The sequence below is a fragment of the Pelophylax lessonae genome, assembly GCF_965119305.1.
Source record: "Pelophylax lessonae genome assembly, chromosome: 2".
Taxonomy (NCBI): domain Eukaryota; kingdom Metazoa; phylum Chordata; class Amphibia; order Anura; family Ranidae; genus Pelophylax; species Pelophylax lessonae.
This window is the reverse complement of record NC_138769.1, coordinates 89,072,125-89,092,125: the sequence shown is the minus strand read 5'-3', so window position 1 is coordinate 89,092,125 and position 20,001 is coordinate 89,072,125. Positions and strand designations below refer to the sequence as shown.

At 45.4% G+C, this 20,001-nt stretch overlaps 1 protein-coding gene across 1 annotated transcript in view; it reads left to right on the top strand.

The window, feature by feature from the left end:
• The first annotated feature begins 270 nt into the window (after window positions 1-270).
• ADAMTS5 (ADAM metallopeptidase with thrombospondin type 1 motif 5) overlaps window positions 271-20,001 on the top strand; it is a 174,545-nt gene continuing 154,814 nt past the window's right edge. The window contains exon 1 of the mRNA XM_082246133.1: window positions 271-1,491. Within this exon, the coding sequence (XP_082102259.1) occupies window positions 532-1,491 (960 nt within the window). The 5' untranslated portion in view covers window positions 271-531. The remainder of the gene's footprint in view (window positions 1,492-20,001) is intronic.

Here is a 20,001-nt window from a genome sequence, read left to right as displayed (position 1 = left end):
GGCTCCATCCCCAACAAAAGAGCCAGGAGCAAGGCAAGCTCCATCCCCAACAAAAGAGCCAGGAGCAAGCTAAGCTCCATCCCTAACAAAAATCCAGGAGCAAGCCAAGCTCCATCCCTAACAAAAATCCAGGAGCAAGCCCAAGCTTCATCCCCAACAAAAATCCAGGAGCAAGCCCAAGCAAAATCCAGGAGCAAGCGCAAGCTTCATCCCCAACAAAAATCCAGGAGCAAGCCCAAGCTTCAGCTGCATCTCAAAAAAAGAGCCAAGTGCCTGAGCTCCAAGGGGTTAAAGCATCTCTGCAAGACAGAAAGAAGCCAGAACTGTGCTGCTGCTGCTCAGTCATCTGTCTCTGTCCAGTGGATGGATCAAGGAGCAAGTCACCTTAGCTGCTGCTGCTGCTGTGCAAAGAAACTTTAAACCGGTCTGGGCTTCTGTTGGCATTTTAGTGATTCATCCTTGCCTAGGCATTTTTTTTTTTCTTCTTTGCTCAAGGAAGGGGAAAAAAGGGAGGAGGAGTAGGGGGGGACAATGGTGCTGAACCTGCTGGTATTGCTGCTTGCTGAGTTGCACTTTGCTGCTGCTCTTTCCAATAGGACCGCAGATCCACCTGCTTCTCCTAAGCATCACCAGGAGCATCAGAGGAGGAGCGGCATTGTGCAGAACATTGACCAGATCTACGCTGCTGGGGGCAAGGTGGGCTACATCCTCTATGCCGACGGCAAGAAGTTCATCCTGGACTTGGAGAGGGACGATCTCCTGCTGTCCCCCCACTTCAGCACCAGGTATCTAGGACGCCTGCATCCTCAGCATCGCTTCCACAAGCACTGCTTCTACAGGGGGACGGTGGACAACAGCCCCCAGTCCTTGGCTGTCTTCAACCTGTGCGGGGGGCTGGATGGCTTCTTTGCGGTCAAGCATGCCCATTACACCATTAAACCCCTGATCAAGGGGCAGGCTGGTGTGGGGCAGGTGTACAGAGATGCCTCCGAGAGGGTTCTTCATGTCTTCATTAAGGATCGCTTTAGCTTCGAGATGGTACCCAGCAGAGCTAGCTGCGAGACTCATGGCAAACATCTTCATAGACATGGGGGCAAGGGCATGCCCAGGTGGGGGAGCGCTGCCAATCAGACCTCTGATGGGGCAATGTTGAAGAGCCGGAGAAGGAGGTCCATCTCCAAGTCCAGGTATGTGGAGCTCCTGCTGGTGGCTGATGAGTCCATGTCCAAGAAGTATGGCAAGGACCTCCACCACTACCTGCTGACCTTGGCATCAATCGCTTCCAGGCTCTACAGCCACCCCAGCATTGAGAACCACATTAGATTGGCAGTAGTAAAGGTGGTGATGATCACTGACAAGGACAAGGGACCCGAGGTGAGCAAGAATGCTGCCACCTCCTTGAAGAACTTCTGCAAGTGGCAGCACCAGCACAACCAGCTAGATGATGAGCATGACCAGCACTACGATGCAGCCATTCTCTTCACCAGAGAGGTAAGGCATGGGGGGCATCTTAGAGGTTGGCAAGAATGTTTGCTTTAAATTGTTACTGTGATATTTTTTAAAGCCGCACTCCAACTAATATTGCTAAAGGGCCATACACACTATAAGATTTTCTGAAGACTTTTTCCTTCAGATTTACCTTTTCTATGTAGTGCAAGGGCCTGCCAGATTGCATACAAATTGAAAGTCTTTATCTTTGACCTCATATTATATGGTTTTGGTAAATCTAAAGGAAAAAGTCTTCAGAAAATCTTATAGTGTGTATGGCCCATTAGTTGGTTTTGGATAGAGTGGGGAGGGGTTGGAACAACCGTTCTCAATTAGAGCCCATTCAGACAGGGGCGACGCGACTTGCTGGGGCGACCTTGGCGCGACATGCACGGACTTCATATAATTGAAGTCAATGCAAGTCGCCTCCAGGTCGCCCCAAAGGAGTACAGGACCCTTTTTCTATGTCGGAGCGACTTGTGTCGCTCCTATTAGAACGGGTACTATGCTAACCAATGGCAGGCGACCAACCGCGACTTGTCAGGCGACCAAGTCCTCTGACAAGTCACACTAGTGTGAATGGACCCTTAAGGTTCCTCCGGATGTTTAGTGGTTCCTTGAGCTGTGGCTGACTGAGCTCCTATCTGGTGGTGCCTGCATAGATTTTGGTAGAGTCAGTGGTGTGACACCAACGATCTTTTATTATGCCTTTAAGAGTGGCATTTAGACCACCACTGTAAGGGGCCATTCTGATTACCACTGTAAGATGGGCATTTTGACTACCACTGTAAGGAAGCAACCTGGCCACTATTGCAAGGAGATCATGGGGGTATTCTGACCACTACTTTAGGAGTCAGCCATCCTCTTCCCCGGGGCATGGGGGTCATCTTAGAGGTTGGCAAGCTGTTTTACTATAACTTGTTATTATAGTATTCTTTAAAGCTCAACTCCAACTGTAAGGGGGCATTCTGACCACCACTGTAAGGGGCCATTCTGACTACCACTGTAAGATGGGCATTTTGACTACCACTGTAAGGAGGCAACCTGACCACCATTGCAAGGAGATCATGGGGGCATTCTGAGTCTGACCACTACTTTAGGAGTCAGCCATCCTCTTCCCCTTAAAATTAAGGCATGGGGGTCATCTTAGAGGTTGGCAAGCTGTTTTACTTTAACTTGTTATTATAGTATTCTTTAAAGCCCAACTCCAACTTATATTGCTTAGTTGGTTTTGGATAGAGTGGGGATGGGTCGGAACAACCAATCTCAACCAGGGTTTCTCCAGATGTCTAGTAATTCCTTGAGCTTTGGCTGATTGACCTCCTATCTGGCAGCTGTAAGGGGTCATTCCGACCACCACTGTAAGGGGTCATTCCGACCACCACTGTAAGGGGTCATTCTGACTACCACTGAAAGAGTCAGCCATCCTCTTCACCTGAAAGGTAAGACATCTTAGAGGTTGGCAAGCTGTTTTACTTTAACTTGTTATTGTTGTTTTTTTAAAGCCCAACTCCAACTTATATTGCTTAGTTGGTTTTGGATAGAGTGGGGAAGGGTCGGAACAACCAATCTCAACCAGGGTTCCTCCAGATGTCTAGTAATTCCTTGAGCTGCGGCTGATTGACCTCCTTTCTGGCGGTGCCTGCCTAGCTTTTGGCAGAGCCAGTGACATGACACCAATGATCTTTTAATATGCCTGTTAGAGTGGCATTCTAAGCACAACTGTAAGGGGTCATTCTGACGACCACTTTTAGATGGCATTCTGACCACCAATGTAAGGGGTCACTCTGACTACCACTATAAGTTGGCATTCTGACCACCAATGTAAGGGGTCACTCTGACCAACACTGTAAGGTGGCATTCTGACCACCACTGTAAGGGGTCATTCTGACTACCACTATAAGTTGGCATTCTGACCACCAATGTAAGGGGTCACTCTGACCAACACTGTAAGGTGGCATTCTGACCACCACTGTAAGGAGTCATTCTGACTACCACTATAAGGGGGCATTCTGACCACCACTGTAAGGGGTCATTCTGACCACCACTGTAAGGACTACCACTATAAGGGGGCATTCTGACCACCACTGTAAGGAGTCATTCTGACTACCACTATAAGGGGGCATTCTGACCACCACTATAAGGGGGCATTCTGAGCACCACTGTAGGGGGGCAGCCTGACCACCACTGTAAGGGGGCATCATGACCACCATTGCAAGGAGGGCATTGGGGGAGGCATTCTGACCGCCACTGTAAGAGTCAGCCATCCTCTTCACCAGAGAGGTAAGGCATTGGGGGAGGGGGAACCTTAGAGGGTGATAACTTTTTGGCTTTAACACCTCTGTCAGGTGCTTATTGCTGTCATTGACCACAATGTAGAAATGTCCTCTCACTTCTTGTGTAATCAATGGTTCTTAGACAAAATAGTAGATGAGAGCAAATTGATTCAATCGAAAGACAGACAGCTTTAAATCTGACCAAAAGTCAGCAATAAAACACGTTTTCCTAGTAGGGCATAAAGGGTTAAAACTTATTTTAGGATTTTATGGATGTCTGGTCCTTTCTGTTCTGGTGACACCTGTGTGCCTATTTCTTATCCTGGTGTCACTAGGGCAGGATGTGAGGGCAGATTTCCAAGGTGGGGGCCACAAACAGCAATTACACCCCATCAGAGGTTCTAAACCTCTTCCGTTCTTTTCAAAACTAAAAAAAGAAAGTTTTGGCTGTGGTTGGGCAGTGATGTCTGTTGCTGTCAAGCTGCTTTATTATGCCTTCTAAAAATACAAATAAAGTGGTTAGCCCAATTTGTTGTAGACTGCAGTTTTGGCCCTGATCTCCGAAACGAACCAAGGATGTCCGCTGGTAACTTTGTTTGACCCTGGAAATGTCTGCGATATTTGACACTTATAAGCGTCACAGTAAAATGCTACTGTTATTATGGAGTGTTACATTCACATCCCGCCAGGTGTTCCCATTATCTTGGCTTTTAATTCTTGATAAAATGAGAAACGTTCAGAATCCAGAGTACTAGATGTGGCCCAATGCCAAGATGTCAGCTGTAGCAGAATGGTGAGTCGTTAGCTTAGGTGGCAAAATTTCCCTAGAAATGACTTTTAGAATATGGAAATCAGGCAGAAAATGAGTGGAGATGAGTAACCGGTCTCCATCTTATTAACAAAAGAGAGAGAGATCAGATTTTTAGGGACAGATCAAAGGGGCTGCTGTTCAATTATTTTTTACAACTCCCTTCTCCCCATATGCCCTCTCAACATTTTAGGATAGCCTTGGCCAGGCAAGCAAGGTTTTCTGGGATTTAGAATTTATTCAGCCTTAATGAAGACATTTATCCTGCAGTACTTTTTTTCTGCCGCTAGATGTCCTCAGTCTGATGACCATCATCATTCAACCCATTTCCTCTGAGACCAGGTGGTTCTGGACTCGCTCCAAGGCTGTGACTGGACAGTGAAAGGAGAAGCAGAACAATGATGAGCTCATGTCACTCTGCTGTCTCCTCCTATCAGCATGGTTCTTGGAAGCACATAAAATAATTTTGTTTGTACTGCTTCTTCTTTTCTGTGGGGTTGATCCATAGTTATAAAGAATCTGTATCAGTTGACTGAGTTAAAAGAGAGGTTACCGAGCAACACAGTGTTAAAGTTTCTAGCAGTCTGTCAGAAGCCGGATGTAAGGGAAGTGGCGGCAGCTTTGAAAGTAGTCAGAACATTAGTACTGGTAGTACTAGTAGTAACTGGTAGAGAAGCAGGAGTACACTGATCCTCCCACTGAATGGCTGTGCAGGGAGGCACAATACCAATGAGGTACAAGTAACATTGGTGGTGGTGGTGGTAGTAGTTGCAGTAGTAGTAACAGTAGAAGTACCAGTAACATTGGTGGTGGTGGTGGTGGTGGTGGTAGTAGTTGCAGTAGTAGTAACAGTAGAAGTACCAATAACATTGGTGGCAGGGGCTGACTGGCAACTTTGGGCCCAGGGGGCAGCGACTTGGCCCCTCTCCCACTTCCCGGCCTCCTCCTGACCCCCATTCCAGGCTGAAGCTCCGCTCCAGGTACTCTTTACTTACCAGCCAAATCCGAGTTCCCGGCCTGGCCAGCAGACGCTGGTTGGGGGGGAGCTGGGACAGCTCGGTCAGGAATGGCCAGGGGAGGAAAGTCTCCAGTGGGGCATGAAACGGGCCTCTGCTCAGACACAGTTTACACCATTCATGCTGGAGGGGCTGCATCCTGTCCTTGTCTTCATCCCACACTTAGTAGGTCATCGGTGGGGACTTTTTACTTCCCTTCACCAGGAATCCTTTAGGCATGTCTGTGGCAGAAGCGGTGCAGCCTTTTTATGGGGCATCAGTGCAGCCCGGGGGACAATTGCCCCCCTGCCCCCTGGCCCAGTCCTCCCCTGATTGGTGGTAGTAATGACTGCACTGGTAGTGATAGTATAACATACCAGTAACATTGGCAGTAGTAGCTGCAATAGTGTTAATAGCAGAATTACTGGCAACATTGGTTGTAATCTAATAGTAGATTCAGTAGTTGTAGAGTAGGGATGCCATGAACAGTGTTGGTATTAGTTACTGCAATAGTACTAATAGCAGAGGCACCTGTAACATTGGTGGTGGTAGTTGCTGCAACAGCAGTTTTATTAGTACAGGTACTCATAATATTGGTGGCAGTAGTAGCTGCAGTTGTTTTAATAGTAGACATACAAGTAACAATGGTAATAGTGGTAGTTGCAGTAGTAGTAGTAGAAGTACCATGAACATTGTCTGTAGTAGTAGATACAGTAGTAGAAGTAACAGTAGAAGTACTATGAACATTGGTGGTAGTAGTAGCTACAGTAGTTGTATTAGTAGAGGTACCATGATTACTGGTGGTACTAGCAGCTGCAGGAATAGTAATAGCAAAGGTACCATGAACATTGTTAGTAACATTAGGTATAGTAGTTGTAACAGTAGAGGTACCAGTAACATTAGTGGTAGTAGTATCTATAGTCATTATAATAGTAGTGGTACCATGAACATTGATGGTAGTAGTAGCTACAATAGTTGTTATAGTAGCAGTGCAACAAATATTGGTGGTACTAGCAGCTGCAGGAATAGTAATAGCATAAGTTCCTGTAACATTAGTGGTAGTAGCTACAGTAGTTGTAACAGTAGAGGTACCAGTAACATTGGTGGTAGTAGCTACAGTAGTTGTAACAGTAGAGGTACCAGTAACATTAGTGGTAGTAGCTACAGTAGTTGTAACAGTAGAGGTACCAGTAACATTAGTGGTAGTAGCTACAGTAGTTGTAACAGTAGAGGTACCAGTAACATTAGTGGTAGTAGCTACAGTAGTTGTAACAGTAGAGGTACTAGTAACATTGGTGGTAGTAGCTACAGTAGTTGTAACAGTAGAGGTACAAGTAACATTGGTGGTAGTAGCTACAGTAGTTGTAACAGTAGAGGTACCAGTAACATTGGTGGTAATAGTAGCAACAGTCATATAGAAAGGTACTATGAACATTGGTGGTAGTAGTAGCTATACTAGTTGTAAGAGTAGAGGTAACATGAACATTGGTGGTAGTAGTTGCAGTAGTATTAATAGTAGAGGTACCACAAACATTGGCAGTAGTAGTAGCTACAGAAGTTTTAATAGTAGAGGTACCATGAACATTGATGGTAGTAGTAGCTGCAGTTTTTGCAATAGTAGAGGTACCACAAGCATTGGCTGTAGTGGTAGCTGCAGTAGTAGCAATGACTGTGATAGTGGCAACAGTAGTAGTAGAGTAATAGAGATAATATCTCTACTAGCATTAGTAAAAATGACCATTGTAACAGACATACACTATATTACCAAAGGTATTGGGGTTCCTGCCTTTACACACATAGGAAATGTAATGGCATCCCAGTCTTAGTCCGTAGGGTTCAATATTAGGTTGTCCCACCCTTTACAGCTTCAACTCTTCTGGGAAGGCTGTCCACAAGGTTGAGGAGTGTGTCTATGGGAATGTTTGACCATTCTTCCAGAAGCACATTCATGGTCTGGCTCGCAGTCTCCTCTCTAATTCATCCCAAAGGTGTTCTATCGGGTTGAGGTCAGGACTCTGTGCAGACCAGTCAAGTTCCTCCACCCCAAACTTCCTCATCCATGTTTTTATGGACTTTGCTTTGTGCACTGGTGCGCTGTCATGTTGGAACAGGAAGGGCCATCCCCAAACTGTTCCCACAAAGTTGGGAGCATGAAATTGTCCAATTATCCATAGTCATAGAAGCAGTGATAGAAAACGGACTGCTGGTACTATCAGTAATGTCGCTAACAGCAGTAGTATAATGTCGCTATCAGCAGTAGTATAATGTCGCTATCAGCAGTAGTATAATGTCGCTATCAGCAGTAGTATAATGTCGCTATCAGCAGTAGTATAATGTCGCTATCAGCAGTAGTATAATGTCGCTATCAGCAGTAGTATAATGTCACTATCAGCAGTAGTATAATGTCGCTAACAGCAGTAGTATAATGTCGCTAACAGCAGTAGTATAATGTCACTAACAGCAGTAGTATAATGTCGCTAACAGCAGTAGTATAATGTCGCTAACAGCAGTAGTATAATGTCGCTAACAGCAGTAGTATAATGTCGCTAACAGCAGTAGTATAATGTCGCTATCAGCAGTAGTATAATGTCACTATCAGCAGTAGTATAATGTCGCTAACAGCAGTAGTATAATGTCGCTATCAGCAGTAGTATAATGTCGCTATCAGCAGTAGTATAATTCTCGCTAACAGCAGTAGTATAATGTCGCTAACAGCAGTAGTATAATGTCGCTAACAGCAGTAGTATAATGTCGCTATCAGCAGTAGTATAATGTCGCTAACAGCAGTAGTATAATGTCGCTATCAGCAGTAGTATAATGTCGCTATCAGCAGTAGTATAATGTCGCTATCAGCAGTAGTATAATGTCGCTAACAGCAGTAGTATAATGTCGCTAACAGCAGTAGTATTAGCAGTGTCTGGCAGTATTGATCATTATACCGGTCTATGATAACTTGAAAATTGAAAGCAGACCCACCAAGCACTGATGGCATGCGAGCTCTGGCTCTGAGCGTTGCACCTTGGAATGCCGGTTGCACAGTCGCTCGTCTTCCAGCCTATGCCCAGCAGGTGTTTTTCAGCCTTGTTTTTCCTTGTCTGGAAACACGCAGCTTTCCCAGCTCGGTTTTCCTAAACATAGTCATTTATTTTATTTTGAAAATGCAATCAGAGCGCGGTACACCCTGCTCTTACACTGCGGAGATATTCCCTGACACCATGAGTAATTGGGATAAACAAGAACATTCCTTCCACACCGAGTGCCTGGGGCGACTGCGTACCTTTTCGCTGAGCATGTGAGGATTCCTGCCATATTATCTTGATTATCCACCTATCCCTCAAAGAAATAAGTGTCAGTTTTCAGCTTGTTATTCTCCCTCCTGTTATGTCACCCAAAACCATCTGACCTGCTGAAGTGACATGGAAGAACGCCAATTTTCGCAACGGTAAAGCGTCATCCCGCCGTTCTTTCGGTGACACGATGTAAGAGTCATCAATTTCAACATTTTTATTTCAGGGTCCATCCACATTGCAGTGTGCGTTGAGCACAGGTAAACGTACGTGTCTTGACCTGCATTTTAACATCCAATGGATTGTAAGACTTTTTTATCTTCACTCTTGTGCGACTTGTCCTGCGATTTGGGACTGCAAAGTTGCAAGACAATTCGTACTCCATGATTTCCAATGAGTAGCGTTCATATCTGTATGACTTCAAGCCGGGAACGACTTCAAAGTAGTCCCTGCACTACTTTGGGCTGATTTTAGGACCGGTTTACATTTGTGCGGCTGCGGCGATCACATGTAATTCGGAGCGCACTGCTCCTTCATTACATGCGATCGGATGTGCGGATGCGAATTCAGCCATACACTTTGTATGGCTGAAATTCGCACTGCACCGCAGCAAAGACGCACAGGACCCTTTTTTCCAGACGCATCAGGATCGGATCGCACAGTGGTTCACACTTGTGCGATCCGATCCTGTGCGAACTGTCAGATCGCACTGCGATATGCGACCAAACTGGGGGTGTCGTTAACATTTAATTGACACCCCCTGCGTATCGCATATGGCAGTGTGAACTGCCAGATGTGCGTTTGCGATGCGGGAACAGGCTGCGAATTTGCAGCCTTCCCGCATCACACAAGTGTGAACCGGGACTTAATGTGTTTTGAGGTCTAAAGACGTAGGCATTGCTTCAAGTCCAGTCAAAATTGCATCATAATTGCGGTAAAATGACGGCAACAAAATTGTTGCAAAATCGCTGTAGATTTGGGCGACTTTTAGCATGCACACTGGACGTTTTTACAGCGGCTGTTTTCGGAATCAGATGTTTTTTTTCTGCAGCCAGTAAACTCCCCAGCATGTTCTCCTATGTCTCCATGCACACACAGGCTGTTATCAGCCGTATTTGGCAGGAGCGTTCTCTGGCTTGAAAAAAACCCAAAAATTAGTGGGTTTTGAGTGGAGTTTTTCAGCTGTATAAACGTTCTAACGTCAATAAAAGCTGATAATCACCAAAAAAATGCTGCTAATGGTCATTACAGGAAGTTCAATGTAGAGACGGGCTGTCTAAACAATGTTGCTTTTGGTCTGAGGTGGCTTTCCCTTCACCTATTGTCAGGTCTGCTAATGACCTCACCTGTTGTCTACTAAGGGATGTATTGACACTCAGAGTAAGGTGTATTGAGGGCTTGTTAGGGAACCATTGTTCGGTGTCTGACTATTGTGTACATTGATTGCCCCCTGGGGCTTCTGTCTCCTTGCACATGGCAGTCCTTCTGGTCAAGCTATCTGACCAATCACTGCTGACTCATTTTCAAGCCCTCATTTGCATGGCTGGAGAGGACCTTATGGGGAACTGCAGGTACTGTGCAATTGACCAATGGGAAAGCGGTTGTTGGGGGAAGGATGTTCCAAATTCTATATAAAAGTGTGCTGTGTTCTTCCAATAAATGTTGTTGTTCCTGTTTTAACCTCAACGCGGAGCTTTGTCTCGTTATTGGGGGGATTTATTGTATGCTGTTCCAGTTTGACTGCTAGGAGTGTAAACCCTTCATAGGGTTTTTCCTATTCAGCTGTATGCAGCATTCATAAGGTTCCAGCTACACTGTTTGCATCATTCCTTGGTTTCCAGTTCGGGAGTTTGGTGTCCTGCAAGTAGCTGTGCCTGTAGCTCTAGAAGGGGAAGATCTCCTAAACGGTTTTAACCCTTTTGTGTCCGGGGTGCCGTAACACCTTCTTTTATAATTCCACTGTGATACAGTTTCCAATCATAATCCAAAAAAACAAAATCTCTCCCACCTATCCCATTTAACTAACAAGAGAAAGAAAAAAAAAGAAGAAGAGAAGCCAGGGTTCAGTTTCAAGGCGTCGTTCACTGGTGCATGCTGAACACCGCATGTGATTTTCCCCAAAAACACACCGCATTCCTGTGCACACCACATGTGATGTCTGTGCGATGCGATTTGAGCACTGGTTCACACTGAGGGCGGGGTTTGAAATCATTCAGCTGAACACGCACGATTTCAAACTCGCATGTCAGTGCGACTTCAGGGGCGATTTGACAGACATCTGTATGGGTTCATGCACAGATGTCTATTGAAATCACCCTGAAGTCGCCAAAAGTAGTGCCACAAAGTCAGGGTTGCACCAATTTGGACAGTAATGTTGCTGGCAGTAGGCTCTGATTTGGCATGCGATTTGACATGTCAAATCGCATGTCATATCTGCCCGACGTAAACGGGGGCTTAATGTTCCATGGCGACACCCCAAAGCAGTGAACTTCACAGAATTGCATCGCATGGGTGTTCACGCCAATGCAATGAGATTTTGATGCGGGGAAAAAAGGGTCCACATTTGCACCAAAATGTAGGACCCTTTTTCCCCACACCTAAATCATATCGCAGGGGTAATAAACTCAAAGCATGTATGGTGGCCATACGTGCTTCTAGTTTATTATCCAACTGATTAAAACAACAAAATTTACAAACAATCCAATTGTAAATAACCTTCCTTCCAATCGATATACTGTAGACCAGATTTGATCAAATTAAATAGATCGACCATAGCAGAAAATATTCTGTAGTTTTTCATTGATCGGTAACAATGAGATGCTTTGGTCAGTCATATTCTGATCAATCAGATTATAATTTTGCATGTTGAATGCAGAGATGCGATCAATATTTTAAAAAAAAATTTGTTTCTACTGTGTGGGGCATATCGATTTATTTGGTTGTGGATTAGATTGATTACTCCTATTGGGAGAGATCAGAGAAGTAATTGATCCTTTATTGAAGAGTATATGGCCAACATTAGGGAAAGCTGGCATTTCCTTGTAGGGTGAAATACTTGTAGCACCCTCCTAGGTAGGTGCTAGTGAGTGAGTATAGTTTTTGGCTCTGTCTGCCTATCAGAGGAGCAGCAGGCAAATCTATATTGCTCTCTGCTTATTGGAGAGCAGTATCTGTTAGTGAGGTCTGCTCATTGTGCTCAGTATGCGATTCATTCAGTCTAGAGAATATTTCACACTGGTCCAATAGGGAGGCATGTTGGACAAGGGGAGGAAACCGGACAAATGGATGCATAATCGTTGGTACAGTCCTGGTGATTGGCAGGGGCAGATTGCCTCAGTGCATTCTGGGATACTGTATAAAAGCCAGGCCACATGTGCTGCGAGGTCTTTGGCTGGAGAGCAGAGTCCCGGAGGGGGGTGGCGGCTGCCTCCTCCTCTGTAGCAGTGGCACGTGGCCTCAGGGGGTCGTCCTGAGGGCCAGAGGAATTGAGCTGAACCCAGGAGTCCAGGAGAACTGACTGAGGGGGAGACACTGGAGACCCTAGAAAAACAGTACCGTGAGTACAGAGGATCGTGTCAAGTGGCCTGACCTGAGGGGGGCCACCCCAAGAGTAGGATAGTCAGTGGACGGGTGTCGTAGGTCAAGAAAGAGGATATTAGGAGAGTGCCTTGAAGATAATTTAGTTCATCAAGTCATCTGGAAAGAGACTTAACCCTGAACTCACCTAAGTGGCAAGGTGGATTAATAGCCTGGCTGTACCGAAAGTTAGAAGTCCTCCATTTTGTGAATAGTTAATCTAGAGCAGGGGTGTCAAACTCAATTTCATTGCGGGCCACATCATCATTATGGTTGCCCTCAAAGGGCCGGTTATATCTGTAAGATTAGATGTCCAGAGCACCCTACGCCCCCTTACACCCTCACATTAGATGTCAAGAGCCCCCACCACAATTAGAGTCACCAACCCTTCCTTACATCACAATGCACCCCCTTACCTTGGGCTGCTGCCAGGAAGAAGTCTGCTGAATGCTGAGACCAGGGGAGGCAGAGGCAAGGTGGTGTTGAGGCTGCACAGAGAGATACAGGATCTGTAGGAGGAGTTCTGCCCTCCTCTCTGCTGTGGACTGCTGAGAAGGGGGGATGGGCAAGGACAGGCCTTTCTGCAGCTGCACAGGGAAGCACTGGATCTGGCAAAGGAGTTCTGTCCCTCTCTGCTGCCGACTACTGAGACAAGGTGGGGGCAGAGACAAGGGGGTGTTGCAGCTTCTGGAGAGGTGTGAGGGCCACATGAAGTGACCTGACCTGAGGGACCGCATTCGGCCCATGGGGCCTTGTGTTTGACACCTGTGATCTAGAGTATCCCACTATTCCCTTCTCCCATCCCTAATTTATAAAATAAAATACAAAACAACTACATACCCCTGGACGGATTATTGACTAAGCCAAGAAGTAAACTGATAGACTGTGAATGTTAAAGTTGCTATTGGTAAACCAGGGGGACCCATAAATGTGAAATCCAGCAGTCCTCAAGGGGGCAGTGCTACATACTGTTTATTGTTTGCCATTGGTTATTCCCCATGGCGGTGCCCGTCTTCCCATGTCTTTTGTTTTATGATAGCTTGCTTATTAGCCCTATAAATGGACAGAATAGATAAACCAGACCCACTCCCTTTCCTCCATTAACTTCAGTGGGGTTTTCTGCAAAGTTTGCAAACTTTGAATCTTTGGCAAGATTCCCGAAACTGTGAAGTCAACCCCAGCAGATTGACTCTTTTCTTTTTATAATATGGAGAATCAGAGAAAACGTGGAGGTTTCCTTCAAACTTCCTATAGTGTAGATTTGTTTTCCCTGCTTCACAGAGAATATATTAGCTGGAGTAAGGAGAACACTTAACCGAATGTGCCAAGCGTGTTTTCATCCAGGCCGGGATTCAGGCATTCCTAAGTCATGACATCGCACACTTACACCTGAAATTATAGCAAAATATTCCTCTAGTTCAGCAGCCTGTTCCTGTCTAGCCGGTGAAGAGCTACAGGTACCAGCATTAACTGCTTCCCAGAGGCATGCTGGGATTTTAGTTTTATTGCCCATTTAGATCTATACGTTTGTATGATGAAGCCCTTTTTTTACTCTTTAGGCAGGCACACATTGTCATGTATTCTTTGTGCACTCAATGTACATATTTGCCAGCACACCATGGATCTTCAAGTTCCGTTACCTGAAGATCCACGGCATGCTGGAAAATATGTACATTGATCTTTGAGGTTACCAGTTTCTGGTTGGGTTGTTGCTGCAATTCTCATTTACTTCTCAGCCCATTCCAGGAACGTGTGCAATGGCAATTTATTTATTACAGGTATTTATATAGTGCAGCCAATGTACGCAGCACTAAACATACACTATATTGTCAAAAGTATTACACGCACATGAACTTTAATGGCAGCCCAATCTTAGTCAGTAGGTAGTCAGTAGTAGTTGGCCCACCCTTTGCAGCTATAACAGCTTCAACTCTTCTGCGAAGGCTGTCCACAAGGTTTAGGAGTGTGTCTATAAGAATGTTTGACCATTCTTCCAGAAGCCCATTTGTGACGTCACTGAAGTTGGACGAGAAGGTCTGGCTCGCAGTCTCTACTCATACTAATTCATCCCAAAGGTGTTCAACCATTTGAGGTTAGGACTCTGTGCAGGCCAGTCAAGTTCCTCCACCCCAAACTCACTCATCCATGTCTTTATGGACCTTGAGTTGTGCACTAGTGTGCAGTCATGTTGGAACAGAAAGGGGCCATCCCCAAAATGTTCCCACAGAGTTGGGAGCATGAAATTGTCCAAAATGTCTTGGTATGCTGACTCCTTAAGAGTTCTCTTCACTGGAAGTAAGGGGCCAAGCCCAACCCCTGAAAAATATCCCCACATCATAATCCCCCCTCCACCGAATGATTTGGACAGGTGCACAAAGCAAGGTCCATAAAGACATGGATGAGCGAGTTTGGGGTGGAGGAACTTGACTTCTCAGAGTCCTGACCTCAACCCAGTGGAACACTTTTGGGATGAATAAGAACGGAGACTACGAGCCAGGACTTCTTGTCCAACATCAGTGCCTAACCTCACAAATGAATGTGCTTCTGGAAGAATGGTCAAACATTCCCATAGACAAACTCCTAAACCTTGTGGACAGCCTTCTCGAGTTGAAGCTGTTAAATCTGCAAAGGGTGGGCCAACTCAATATTGAACCCTACTGACTAAGACTGGGATGCCATTAACGTTCATGTGCATGTAAAGACAGGTGTCCCAATACTTTTGCCAATATAGTGTTTATATTATACATTCACATCAGTCAAGGAACTTACAATCTCAGGTCCCTAAAGCCCTGTACACACCGACGGAATATTAGGCGGTATTGGCCGGTTTAGTTGAAACCAGCTGACGATCGGCCCATGTGTACGGCAGCCAGTCTGACAGAAGGTGGCTGAACGTCCAATTTGGACAATCGGCAATGCCGGATCAGCCTGGGTAGGTGAGCTTCTTAAATGCGCAGAACCCACTTCCCAGGAAGTAGGGGCAAAAAAAGGGATGGTTTTAGGATGCTGGTTCTGCTCCCTCCACCCCACTATTGGGCTATTGATTAGTGATGGGATCCATAATGGTGATGGGCCAATAGTAAGATGGGAGATGCTGGGACAGATACAGAGACTGGGAACCTGATATACCTACAGTATACAGGGGGTCAGATGAAGGGTGCTTGTACCACACATCCTCCTTATGGAAATGGCTGGGCCTCATAGTAGGCAGCTTGGGCATCGGGCAATGGATGCAGCCTAGAGGCATGGTTACGCTCTGACTTTTAGTAAGTCACTCTTTGCATAAACAGTTGGGGGGGGGGAGCTCAGGAGGGAAGCTATGTTTTTTGTTTTTTAATTGCTATTATTCTAATTACATGTTTGCTTTGAATTGATCTTATCACATCAATCTAGACAAGTAATGGAATGTATGACTGAATAAATAAAACCCTCCGATCATTATACAGCATCGCTCCTGGCTTATTTTTGGCAGCCCGGCGTTTGGCCTGGGGTCACGCTGAGCAGTTTATAACTGAGCTGCACAGGTTGGGTGGAGGAGATTGCAAATGTCAGTTCTGCAACAGAAAGTTTAAACAGGACCCTGGAGGATTTCTTCAGCTGGCTGACTTGAATCTTGGACGGCTGCTTTCTATTTGAGAGGGCGCCCAAAGCCTTGAGGAAAGGCGTGGGTAATGTTGCTCCTGTGGTTCGTGGCTAAGACGTGAATTTGAATTTTTTACCCACAGAGAGGTATTAGAGTTCAGAGAGAAAGTCTTATCATAAGCTGGGGTGGAAACACATTTTTTTTACGTAAGGCAGGCAGGAAGATTTACACATTTTATATAAAGAGATGAGCCGTGCCAAAAAATTCAACCTGCGTGTACATTCTATATGAAAGGGAAAGTTCATAACCAACGGAGGTTATGGCTGCTGAATAGGTCATAGCAGGGGGCTGCATACAATATTACTTTTTCAGCCTGGGTTATGGCTCAGTGTCTTCTGATGGCAGGGGTGCTGACAGGGCTGGACAAAGACATTGTGTTGCCTGGGTCAAAGAATGAAATGCTGCCACCCCCCCCCCAAAATAAAATCACACCCACCAAAAGGCCCCCTTGTCCATTATTTTATATAAATATAAAATTTTGAAGATATTACATATACTGTTATCATCTTCCATAACTCACCACTGGACGGGTCCACCAAACACCCACTGTCTGTCCTCAGTCCTCCGGTCACTCCTGTGTCTGCCGCGCCCACCGCCCTAGAAGATCCAGCCTGCCCTCCATGAGATGGAGTGTGCTGATGTCTGACGTCATTGCGCACACCACAATCACGCGAGGGACGTTCCCCAGAGGAGATGCTCCACCTTCTCATAATCATCAGTTTGCACTACAGGCGGCAGTATGAGATGGGGAAATGCCACCCCTCACGCACCGCAAACTGATGACACACAAAACTGCTGGGGAAAAGAAAATACTTGGGAGTCAATTTGTTGCCCCTCTCCAAGTGCCTGGGTCCAATTGACCCAACGGGACCCATGGTAGGGCAGGCCCTAGGTGCTGACCAGAGTGTTCATTAGAGGAGTACGAGGGAAGGGCCTCCAGGAATACCAAGGTTTTTCCAGGCAGATATACAACAAAGACATAAGACACAAATTAACACAGCGCTGTGGGTGAGCGGTTTTCTAGCAACCCTGTGGAATACAACTCACCTATAGGAATAAATGAAGATGCTACAGCTTGTCAATGAAAAATGATGCACAGAATATGATCTTTATTATAGCATTGAAGTGTATGTATAGTAATATTTTTTTTTTTTTTTGAATGGGGTAAAGAAGGGTTCAAACCCCTGCCAGTTTTATTTTTTGCTGCCTGTGTATCATTAGGGAAATTTTCTTTCAATTTCTGTCCCACAAACACAGGAAGTAAGAGGAAATCTCCCAAAGTGAGAGGAATCCCCTTCTTAGGCCTCATTTACGTTGGTGCCAAGGGGGTAATAAAAACAGGCAGTTAAGCCATGGTTTTTCTGCCCCCACTGCCCACCTAAAAGATAACATGCAGCCAGAGGGGGCTGTACACATGCGGCCATGCTTTGCTTGAAGCAGAATTAAATCCAGCTCACACTGCAGTCACACAAACAGTTACAGCACCAATTTTTTTCTTATTGGATAAAGGTGTAAGGGTAGTCAGGTGATTGTTTGTGACGTCCTCCATGTTTTCCTCCTCGCTGGGCATCAACAAGGGTCACATGAGAGGCATACCCTGGGGTGGGTTCTTCTGGGCTACGCCAGGCACTTCATACAGGGTCACTTCATTACACATGGGGTATCTTTGCTTTTTGACATTTTCATCAATGCCCCGGGACAAGGCTGAGGCTGCCATGGGGGAATACTCGACCTTAAAGAGGATCTCCACTCTTAGAGATGAACGTTCACCATGTAGGTTCCCCGTGACAATGTGCACCTTCTCTGTAATCTGAATTTAGGAGGGATATGCTGAGCCCAGTCCACATCCACATGTCCAGTGTTTTCCACTACTACTCCACAGTAGCAAAGTAGGCTCCGTCGTGCACTCTGTGTGGGTTCCACATGTGCCCTTAGCTTAACTCTTGAACTTCCATACCTCTGTACAGGATGGTGACTTTTGCAGCATAAATTTGTTCCTGTTGCTTTGTGAGGCAGACCTCTGGTGCTATACCACCTATAACAGGTACACTCTACTGACAGGGTTCTTGTTAAACTTCCCTTACTCTAGTTAACCAAATGTGTCTTCCCATTACTCCACTCCACACTGACGTCTTCATGCCCCAGTGTGTTAAGACCCACTGGGTAAAATATGTGCGCCAGTTGCTTGCATTACACCTCTTTAGCAACTTCAGAACGGGCAGGGATAACATTTCAATACTTTAATAAGAAAAGTGCAAAATGCACATTCCAAAGTCCAACATACAACAACAGAGTTTTTCCTACGTCCCTACTCCTAACTACAGACTGTGTGCTGCCCAGGCAAACCTGCAAAGGTGAAGTCCAAACAATTACTGTCCTTCAGAGGCACTCTCATGCAGATGTAAATCCTTCAGAGGCCTACTCCACTGCTGGTGTCTTCAGGGTGAACCCCAGATTCAGATAACTTTACATCCCAGTGGTGATAGATAACTCCTTCTGCTCCTCATGGGTATCATTCTCCGTCTCCCTCCCTTACTGGTACTCAAGCTCTCTCTTCTGCAAGGGGAAACCTTCTCTCTGGGACTCCCGTTAAGGGGAAGTCCAAAACTCTCTCTTTACAGGCCACTGTCCCTTTTATATCATACAGGACCAGTGGGACAGACCCAGAGAAGAACATGGCATAAAGGACAAAGAACCTGGAAGGGCATTAACTTTTACCCTCCTGCCCAGGACAGCACCTATCTAACTATTGTATCTAAGAATTCTCTGCTTGGACGAGGTGGAATTCATCTCTGTGACCACAGCCAACCGTGTGCTTTGGTGATATGTGGTGAAATGTATTCTTTAGTACACATTTCCACAAACCAAAGATCAGACACCAGCTCAAAATGAGACTTTTAGTTCTGGGTAGAATTACCTTTTAACCTATCTAGCTAGATGAGTATAAAAGAGTCAAAAAGGTGGAGCCTAGAAAGGAACTGCACACCCAGCGATGTAAAGCATACCTGCCCATTGCAGAACCTCAGTGTATGGGCATAGCTCCCAACTGTCCCTGATTTCGAGGGACTATCCCTGATTTGGAACAAAGTCCCTCTGTCCTTATTTCCTCCTCATTTGTCCCTCATTTGGTCTGATTTTTATAGTTGTATAAAAAAAAGCACTTTTTATCTTTTAAAAACTGTTTCCCAGTGCCAAGCCTTTCATCCAATTTCTAAATTGCTGTTTAAATTTGAAAATCCAATATAAAGGAATAGTAATGGTAAAAAAATAAGCACTTGTGGGTTTACTAATAGCTTTTTTTTTTTTTTTTTGTATAATTCTCCTATAAAGGGGTGTGGCAATGGGTGTGTACCCTATTCCTAGATTGCCCTATATACCTACATAGGTGTCCCTCCTTTCCATCTCAAACAGTTGAGAAGTATGGTATGGGGGACAAAGCGTGGTTTTCACACTCTGGGCTTCAGACAACTAAGTACAGAAACGTTCCCTTATATCTCAAATCAATCTAATCTCAGCTATTTCAGCACCAAGGGATATAAAAGCTTGTCTCTGCTAAATCATTATAGTATAATAGTAAGTGCTCTCAAAGTTCCTCTGTAACAACCGCTCTTTGTGCACTGACTGCTGTACTAGGGAGTAGTTTGTATGGCAGTTCAGATTTAATCCCAAGGTTAATTGGTCACCAGTGACCCAGACAAATCCGTTCATGGGCGGCCTTGCAGCCTGACAGCGCTGTCAATTTCCAATGGATTACACGCACCCCGTCTCTCCTTTTCATGTTAGGAATTGCATGCCAACCTCAAAGTTTATAAATTCATTTCCACATCAGAGGTTTGGAAAAAATGTCCTTGGAATGTGTTGTGGAAACCGCTCATCCAGATGGCATGGCATTACTTTCAAAACTGGAAATAGTTCTGTTAGTGGGTTC